General features: G+C 36.1%; 1 protein-coding gene across 1 annotated transcript; it reads right to left on the reverse strand.

Annotated features, from left to right (window-relative positions):
- Positions 1–2,330: 2,330 nt before the first annotated feature.
- Positions 2,331–10,392, reverse strand: LOC145678089 (uncharacterized; the record flags this gene model as incomplete). The annotated part of the gene is given in 4 exon segments (XM_081748225.1): positions 2,331–4,971; positions 6,433–6,592; positions 8,437–8,654; positions 10,147–10,392. Coding segments are annotated over 4 exon segments (786 nt in total). The 3' UTR covers positions 2,331–4,789.

The raw sequence follows: 10,392 nt of genomic DNA on the forward strand, positions 1-10,392 counted from the left end.
AGCACAGCATTCACTAAATGAGAATGCTATTACTACTTGCACTTTGGTTTGAGGAGGGCTCAGTATAAATACGGTGTGAATGTATGGCATAAAAAAGTACATAACATATGAACCAATTTGTGCTAGGTGACCACTAAAAACATAAACGCTATCTAACCGAGTCTCGGCAGGAGCGCAGCACGGGTGCCGACCGGAAGGGGGGGGAATGTGTGCGTAGGGAGCAGCCGCGTCAGTAGAAAGGAGGATAGTGGAAAAGCATACTTACACATAGAATACTTTCACTACCATTCAAAATTCATTTCAATATACTGTGCATTAACAATAGTTAAGGGATAATTTGGCAACAGTGAGGCAAAAATCAGGTAAAATCCTCCATATTCACAGAAGTCATTAGTTAATGTTACATAACTGTAACTATGACGTACTAAGACAGCATAACCCAACCTATACTAAACTAACCTAACCTAAACCATTAAAACACAGAAAATAAAGAAAAACGTTACGAATTTTAAGTAAAGAATTCCGGTCCCCCAAATCCAAATATCCTAACCTAACGTAAACAAATCCAACATACCTAAAACATCAAACAATACCGAAAATACAGCTAGAAAGTGTGAAATTTAAGCAAAATATTGTGGCCCCCAGTTCCAAAAGTAAACCGTAATTACTTATATTCACGCTCGCGTTCTCTTACGACAAACGTTTCACATAGTATTTTACCTTTTAGATATTGGTAGAAATATCTGCTCGAAACCCAACATTACGATAATTGTCAATAAAAAGATACAATATATATATATATATATATATATATATATATATATATATATATATATATATATATATATATATATATATATATATATAATTGAATGGAATCCATTCTTTGATATCTTCATTTTACATATTTTAGTTGCCTCTTCTGCTGGCTCCAACTTATTATGGTTTGATCCTTGTACGTCCCTACCCATGTTACCAAAAATGGTTGGCCCAATATTGATTTTTAGTTGACATCACCAATTATCAACCGTTGAAACGATGGTTGGGCATGTCCGCTTTGCGTTTGTTGGGCCAACTCACCATTTCTCAACGTTGGTGCCACAAAGAAAACAACAGTTTTTCAACAATCTCCCAACCGTTGATGTCGCGTCAACCATTTGTTCAACCATGTTTCACCCGTTAATGTTTATGTCAACGTTGGGCCAACAAAAGATCAACCGTTACCGCAACCGTTTGACAACGGTTAGCATTTTACAACGTTGGCCCAACAAAAAGTCAACCGTAATTACAACCATTATTCAACTTTATACACATATCAACTATATATCGACGTTGGGCCAACGACAATAGAAACAATAACACAACCGTTAATGCACTTCAACCATATATCGACATTGGGCCAACGACAGGACACATGACAACTCAACCGTTAATGAATGTCAACCATTTATCAACTATAGATCGACGTTGGGCCAACGACAATACAAATGATGACACAACCATTATTCAACTTCCAACCAGTTATCAACGTTGGTCCCACGTTGGGCCAACGATAGGTAACAACGATATTTCAACCAACATGGACTGGATGGCGGGGATGGTAGCTTCCTTTGTCGCAGCAGGAGAATAACGGTATTGTACCTTGTACAGAACCAGACAATACTGACGCAGCCAATGGTGTACGGGTAGCAAGCCTGCTTGCCAAGTGGCATTCGGCTAGATCGAGCGTAACTACGAACCCTTCTCCGGCAGGGCTTTCTCTGGGTTTCCTCAGTCCCACCTGGGGAATACCCGGATGCTGAGATGTGCAAATCCAGAGCCGCGCTACCTTCCCACATTCTTGTCCCTCCTATATCGGCCTAAGCATTGATATCTAAAGGTTATAAATGAAGTTCAATTTCACTAGAAAAGAAAAGTTGAACTTTATTTATAACCTTTAGATATCAATGCTTAGGCCGATATGGGAGGGAGAAGAATGTGGGAAGGTAGCGCGGCTCTGGATTTGCACAACTCAGCATCCGGGTATTCCCCAGGTGGGAGTGAGGAAACCCAGAGAAAGCCCTGCCGGAGAAGGGTTCGTGGTTACGCTCGACCTAGCCGAATGCCTCTTGGCAAGCAGGCTTGCTACCCGTACACCACTGGCTGCGTCACTATTGTCTGGTCCTGCACAAGATACAATGCCGTCATTCTCCTGTTGCGACCAAGGGAGCTACCATCCTCGGCAGTTTGTAAAAAAAAAAAAAAAAAAAAAAAAAAAAAAAGTCATATTTCACACATGACTGGTGAAAGGACTTCAAGGACCAGAAGAAAATCAAAGAGGTATATTTGAGCGGACAGTTTTTATTCAAAAATTTGAAGGAAAAAAAAAAACATACACATACACACAATGTAATTTATACATGATGTCAAATTATCGTACAATTAGTATTTATAACATGTTAAACAAACCTTTAAAAGCTATAGTTATGCTTTGAAGGCCATTACGCTTATTCGGATAACCAATGAAAACATTTGTTTCTTTCATTGATAACCATTTACATTTTCGTTTTAGTGATAACTATATACATTTTGCTTATTACTCAGATGTCCTAAAACTATAATGTTTTACGATAATTGTATAGGAAATAACTTTACTACAAATAACAGTGTGATATTTTGTATGTCATTTTACAATATTTGAAAAGATTATACGGATGGTCTCATTTTTATTTTTTAAATTCTCAAATGCGAGAAAGGTTTCCTGATAAGTATTGAAACAACGTGAAAACAATTCGTGCAAACAAGGAATAAAAAGAGTCTTATTTGAAAAATAATCTTATATTACACTCATAGAAACTACCTGTATAGATACATGAAACGTTCCACAATTATGCAAGAGGGCACAGAACTCTGCTATGGCATACCAAGAAAATATTAAATACTTTTCATTTCTTATTAAATACTGATACGATTTAGACAAGAATGATACATCACAAAACTGAAAAAAAAAAAAAAAAAAAAAAACCGCATTGAAGGCATTAATACTAGGCCAAAAATTTCCGAAATCTGGCTTTCAAAAAAATCCGTACTTAGATGAAACAAGCAGTCTGCGTTTCGAGATTCTGATTTTTGTTTTAAGCCGCGTGGTGCTCTTGAGCTCACTGTCACAGCCAGGAAGGGGGGGGGGGGGGAAGAAGCCATGTTGTAGAGGGATATTATGGCGCGGGCCATATAGCCAATGGCATCATTGCATGCACCTTCGGCTTCTGCTACGCAAGGCCATTCACATGAAACAAGTTACCTAACAATGTATTTCGGGCCGCCCGACGCATCCGTGTATCCCATCGGTGATATATCCAACATACGGAAAGTAGAAGCAGATGCGATCGAAATACAAAATAGAAAATTTCCGCGTTTTGCTTAAATCAGCGACAGAGCTTTTGACAGTGTCGGGCAGCCACTTGTTTCATTCGGGTTGCCTTGAGTAGCAGAAGACGGAAGGCGACAACAATGATGTAATTGGCCAGGTGACGCGCCCCAATATTTCCTGTTCAGTAAAATGGCTTGTCCCTATCCGACTGCGGCGGTTTAAGCTAAAGAGCAACAAGCCCACAACACGCGGATTCAAGTTGGACCAAAACTTTGAGCAGTATTTACGAACTGAAAGCTTTTTTTTTTTTTAATATAATTTCTTATGTCTATTTATTCAATTGGTCGCGTGGGGAATTGCCATACTTTACAAAAGCTGGTTTTCCATTGCCTTAACACACACACACCAAAAAAACTGGAGGTTGGTTAAACACATTCACTCAACGTGTTGACTCTTGACCTTGGGAGAAAAAAAAACTGGATTATTTTCTAAACATCCGTTTTTTTTTTTTTTTTTTTTTTAAATTAAGATTTTCCGACATTCGAAATTTTCTATTTTATTTTCCGGAATCTAGAAAGTAAAATTTCCGAAATTTCCCATCCCTAATTAATACTGTAGTACAGGCTTGGATCAAAATATGTCTCCTGTATGCTTGATACGAAAGTGTCCCAAAATTCACGCAAAAAGTACTTGTTACATTTTGACTTGAACTGAAAATGAGCCTTATCGCCGATTACACTTTGAGGGCTTCGTTAATCAACAAAATCGTTGCATTCGTAGTTCAGAAAATCGAATTAACGCCTTGGAATGCCAACAAGCGTAGAACTACAAGGAAAATGAACGCTATATGAACGAAAGTCAGCCAGATTCATTTAAAAAGGTCATGGAAAATTTCAACAGTGTGAGTATGTGGAAGCTATTTACCCGATGTGTTGTTCCATGCATAACCGTATACTGTATAGTTTATGAATGAATAAATAAATAAATACAATCAAGTTTTAAGTATAAATATGTATTTTATGTCAAAATTAATTCTTGCGTGAAGTTTGGGACACTCATTATTAGCGTCCTTTCTAAAAGAATTCAGTGGTCTTCTCTGCTCACAATTTTTTGTCTCTTGGAATACCGTTAAAACCAGATTCTGAAAAACAGACAGCAGCTGTATAGCTCCAAAACCAAACGTGTCTCATCGAAGTGAAAAGCCTTAGTCATAATTTCACAACGAAAACAAAAGCTTTTTTTTTTTTTTTTTTTTTTTTAACATACAGAAAGAGGCATTTTGCAACGTCATTAATTTTGGTGCTAAGCCTAAAGTTCAGATCAGCGCTTGTTATACAAGGACTGTAAATATTTACATTACTAGCAACACTTGTACCTGAGTGAAAGTTCACAAAATTAGTAGAACATCCTGCAACCTGTTTCCCAGATGAACGCAATGCCTCAAGAATGGTCCATTCCTCCTTCTCGATTAGTCTCCTCTTGTGTCTCTTGGAAATTAGATGACGTACGCCTTCGTTCCCTTCCTCCATTTCTATCTCTTCCCCAGCGGAACCAGTTCTGAATCCTTTCTTTTATTTCCTGGTCTGTTGCTTTCCTGGCTACTCCATTAAGACGCACAGCCCCTGAAATGAAAATAATTTGTGAAGTCAACAGAACAATACTAGATATACTACAAATAGAGCCAATAGATTACATCAATTCTTTATTATCCGTACTTCAGTAACGGTTTTAAAACACTTGAAATATGAGCACGCAAACTTACTACAATGTTCTATGTAACAGACTGGCGTGACTGAAAACAAAACCATTGTCTTAATGATAGTTGATTTTAAAAAAATACGATTCTACACAATGAAATAAAATCTGAGCATTCACCACACAGAAATAGTAATTTTAACAGCCTCACATCATAATATTTGGTTGTAATTAAGTAAAGAAGAGAGGTCAAAAACAAAAATGGGTAAAAATCATGAAGGAAATTTCAAACACTTTAAGTCAGAACATTGTATAAGCTATGCACGAATACCAGAGATAAGTCACAGTCTACGTAAACAACTGCAAGAATCACTGCTATGCTTTCTTCTCAGATATTGGCAAACTGAAGGAAATTCGTGTCAAAAAAAAAAAAAAAAAAAGTTAACTACGTTCAACGTTGATAACAGTTAATTTTTATTCCCAAACTCTGTATCAAGTTTTAATTCTTTACAACATAAAAATTGATGATAGGTCATCGAGTTTTCTTTCTTTCTTTTAAGTGGTGGGTTTTAAGAGGGCTCTCGACGCCGAAATTAAATTGCACGCATGATTTTACAAATGATAGCGTAGTTAAAACTTCTCTGAATATTTTCCGTTGTTTGAAAGTTAGGAAATAAACTTTTTAACGCGAAAAAACAACTCATTCCTCGCTTTTTACATAACCAAAACATTCAGAGGAGTTGTAACTACGCTATCATTTGGAAAATCACATTGTTAAAAGAACAACAACTTGCAATTTTTCTCCTCTTTATAAGTTTATGAAATATTTAGGGAAACGTTTAAAATTTGCGGCAATTTAATTTCGGCGTCCAAAACGCTATTAACCTTTTTTTTAAAATTTGTTAAGTCGTATATATCATCTGCCCGCTTCTTCTTGAAAACACATTTCCTTTTACACCAGGTTTGCTTACACACAATCTTCTGTACAGTGAATATCGCATAGGGCTACGTGAATATCCCCAAACCGAATCTTCCATCTCCAAATACAATACAACTGTCAGTTCTCATTTCACAACATTGCTCTCTTCCGCATTGAAGAAAATTATTGAAAATGTACAGAACTCCCAGCAGTGAAGGCCGGTCTCGCTACTCTTGTTCCTTCTGGCGGCCCAGGCTAGAAGAGGGTGATGAAATGCGAAAATGAGCTTCATTGATTTTGCAGATATGCCCTTTTAACATGAAATAATTCAAATATATTTCATCAACCTCTGCTCCTTACATAGTAGTATCATTGAATTTCCTTCAGTGAAATGAAAGGCGTCAACACAAGTCGACTAGTGCCACTGCATCAAATTTACGAGAAGTATCGAGATAAGGTAATATCCTACCTATTATTATTCTTGAAATGGTCAACTTCTCCAGGGATCTCTTTTTACATTTCCCAGTCCAATTGTACAAGACCGCTACTTCGTCAGTAAAAACTCTTCTTAATATGTTTCTCACGACGTGGCCAAGATTTCTCCCACCAAAAGTGCCAAGGTACGTTTCCTGAAACACAATTATGAAAATAAGAAAAGAAATGAAACACTTCCTTCACGTTGTAAGTCAAGCAATTACAATATACCACTAGTGGGTCTACAGACCAATGGCCTCACGTCAATTGCAATAGCTATTTAACATCTAAGGGTGGATTTCTATAACATTACTTACGCACTGACTAGGATGAGGATTGTTTAAAAGTGCAATTTTTGTTGCAAAGACATCATTTAAGGAATGAGACGGTTCAGCCGTCGCTTGAAAGCCCAAGTAATCTAGTTACTGTTTGGAGGTGTTTAGTCGATAACTAAGATGCAATTTTTCAGAATGAACTGTTTAGTAATCAAATAACTTCGTATTTTTGAAAAGATAAAACATTATTCACGGAGAATAACTGTTCACAGATGAATAAAGGATTATTTCGATCCCATTCTTGCGTACCGATACAATCATGATGATGTACGGCTCATGCATTGAATTTGAAAGCACACAGCACACGAATCAGTTGATCTCCCATGTTTAGGGTAGTTCGACACACGGGATTGCCCATTGGCAACTGCTCTAAAGCTCTAATACTTTGTGGGAACTACTTATGAACAGGGAGTGCTCAAAGAACATCTCACACACACATCGCCGTTGTACTTAAGGTCGAAGTTGTAACGTAAGAGACGACGGTGTGGTTCATGTTGAATATTTTGAACCATGAATACGTGTCCGTGATAGAGTTTCGAATATGAAGGAAAAAGCCTCCTCTAGGCATTCCATCCGGTTAAATATTACCGGGGTTTGTTCTTCGTTAAGTGGACCATTGATTTTTTTTTTTTTTTTTTTTTTTTTTTTTTTTTTTAAGTTTCTAACCAAACTTACCGAGCAACATCTTTATTATCTCAACGTATAATTGTTTAGAAGCAGGGCTGCCACAAATAAACTACAATAGTGTGATCTACTTTGTGGGTACGAGTTTACACAATTTGGTACTTCAGTGTTTTCAAAGAAAAATGTTAAAAATTAAAATGTATTGCCTTGAACGAACTTTGAAAGTTGACGTGTTTTTAAGACGCGTAAACAATAAATAATGGGGTTCGGTAAACTTAATTCAACAATTCATGAACGTAGCACAACGAAAGGTTAAAGTCCTAGACACGTTTACACATTAAATTCATCTCTAGGTATTATTTTTAATTTGCCAAATTCTCCGTCATTCTAATGGGATTTTATTTTAATAAAAGAAATTTGAGGCCCTATCCCCTTGGTTTCAAATCTTTTAGGTATCCTTCCACCCAGCCCCCGATTTACTTTAACTTATTCTTAAATTCACTCTACTAATTAATTAAATGAAGTCCTCTTCAGTATTTCAAACGTACTGAATTGGCCTCTCTTCATTGAAGGGTGGGGGCTCCTTTCGCCGGTAGGATCCCTTGAAGAATCCACATTCGATTTTCATTCTTTCTTTTTAATCAACTTTGGGTTAACACGGGACAAGGAAGGGTGTAAGATAAAAATGACGGGCAGTTTAGTTGCAGGTCTGTTTCTGCCTACTGCACTGTTACCTTACATGAGTACGTCTTATTATGACTTCTTCCCTTCATCCACAATTGCCTAAAATCCAAAAATAAATTTTGACTCTGGATTCTGTGAGCCCCCCTCCCAAGGGAAAACTAGAAATATCTTCCTACATAAACAATTTACGATATTCCGGAATGAATAAAGTATCTAAAATTGGCAAGATGTTCATTAAAGTAAACAGCTTGAATGATATTTAATTTGTCTCCTTAATTCAATTTTTAAATATTGATGTACGGAAACAAAATTAGCGTAAAAATGCAAATATACTATTATTTAGAACACAAGCTTACCAGCGTCGTTGCATTGTCACGTACTTGAAGCCATTCTTCCAAGTTTAACACGTCAACTACTGATGTACATGGAATTGCGCAGTTTTCCGGTAAGTTCACTTTTGCAGGCGATGTAGAATTTGCCGTTTTTAATTGGTCCTTCAGTAAACAAACATCATTGCTTAAATCTATTAGCATATTTTTCATTTCTGCAAGGTGTCTTGCAACTACTGCAAAACCTAGAATGAAAACAAAATGGGAGAAAATTAATACTCAAATTTTTGTAATAATTACTCTCAAATATTATGTTCTTGTTGTGTTCAAACATGACGTGTATGAATTTTTGGATGAAAGAAAATACTTGTTAGAAAAGATAGGCGGTGGGAAGGGACAGTAGGCCGAAGCGCCAGAATACCATAAACACACCATTTGCTGTTTAAATTGGGAATAAGTGACCTAAGTATATCTAGGGTTGTTGTATTTTAAAATAAAAAGAAAAAGAGATAGTAAATAAATAAAATAAACCTTGAGTACAAAAGAAATAAGTAATTTTTAATTTACTCTCACTCACATCTTGGTAAATACTTGATTTTTACTGAAACCCTTGACATTAAGTTACGTCCAAAATCATGTGAATATGTTGGCCCTACGTCCAACCCCAGAAAATGTTTTCTTAAACAAAGGTACTGAGAAGTTAATAACATATATTTTAACATTGTAAATATTTAATGTAAAATAACATATAGTACAGTATTCATATATGTTAAAATTGTACTACGTTACTTTGTACTACACGACTATTCTCTAAAAGTCGAAAGTAGAAGAAAAAAAGATAGCTACGGGAAGTTTTATTTCTCCAGATATTTAAGTGATTTTTATTATCCTCCAGTGTTTATATACTTATCAAGTGTGTCTCTTTGTTTTAATTACACTATTACATTCTTGTAATACCTACCAACTAGGTCAGCCTATATTCAGATCAAGCTGAAAAAACACGAAAATGCCTACCTAATGTAGATACGTGTTAATTTGCCTGAACTGGCATGTACCACAACTACTTTTAACAATTAAAACTTTAGAAGGGATTTTTCGAACAGAGCTATGCCTTTCATCAGGCATGAAGCAAAAGAAACTCAGGGAAAACTAAATTAAGATTAAAGGAAACGGACTATTTACATGGAGTCACCAGCGTGTCATTGTGCCAGCCAATATAATTGAGTTTGTACCCAGACTTCCAGAAGAGCAAATGCATCCTTATTCTGCACATTCTTTAATATTAGACAACAAACCATAGTGGGCGGTTTCAGGGTTTCAGAATTACAAAATATCTTCTAAAGCCTTTGTAATTCTTAAACCTCATATCATTCACTCATAGTTGGTTGTCTGATGTTAGATCATGTGCAGAATGAGATGGATATGCTCTTTTGGAGGCGTGGGCACATAATTGCAATTTCATTGCCATGAATAATGGGAATGCTTTGTAATTCAGCTTCTGTTCAGGCAAAATAAAATGGTGGAGAAACGTGAGAACAAATCTGTCACTTCATGAACTGTTACTTCATTAAAGTTCTGAGGGTGGTTGGAATCCAAAGTTATTCATTCGGTCCTGCGTTGCATAGCTGCGATGGTTAAAACGAACGTATAACTCGAAATTTTAATATTATGTAAACAACATGAAAAAAATAAAATTTTGGCAAAAATGCAATATTAAAATCAATCAAAGTAACTTACTGCACGAGCATTCTGAAACTGTGGACGACTGTGGATAGGTCGAGTTCGAAATTATTCTTGATGTTCCGCCTTCTAACAGCTGATTGTCAGGTGATGTATTTCCATCTGAACTTGGTCGACCTTCTGTAACTTCTGCTGAGAAAAAAAAATAAATAAAAAAAATAAACTCAAATGAAAACTTTCGCAGATTATTCAAAATATTAAGATCATATTCACCGTCATACATTAAAAAATACGCTTTTTGGA

Source organism: Thermobia domestica, unplaced genomic scaffold, assembly GCF_964235325.1.
Source record: "Thermobia domestica unplaced genomic scaffold, izTheDome1.hap1.1 HAP1_SCAFFOLD_1853, whole genome shotgun sequence".
In the NCBI taxonomy this organism is placed as follows: Eukaryota; Metazoa; Arthropoda; class Insecta; order Zygentoma; family Lepismatidae; genus Thermobia; species Thermobia domestica.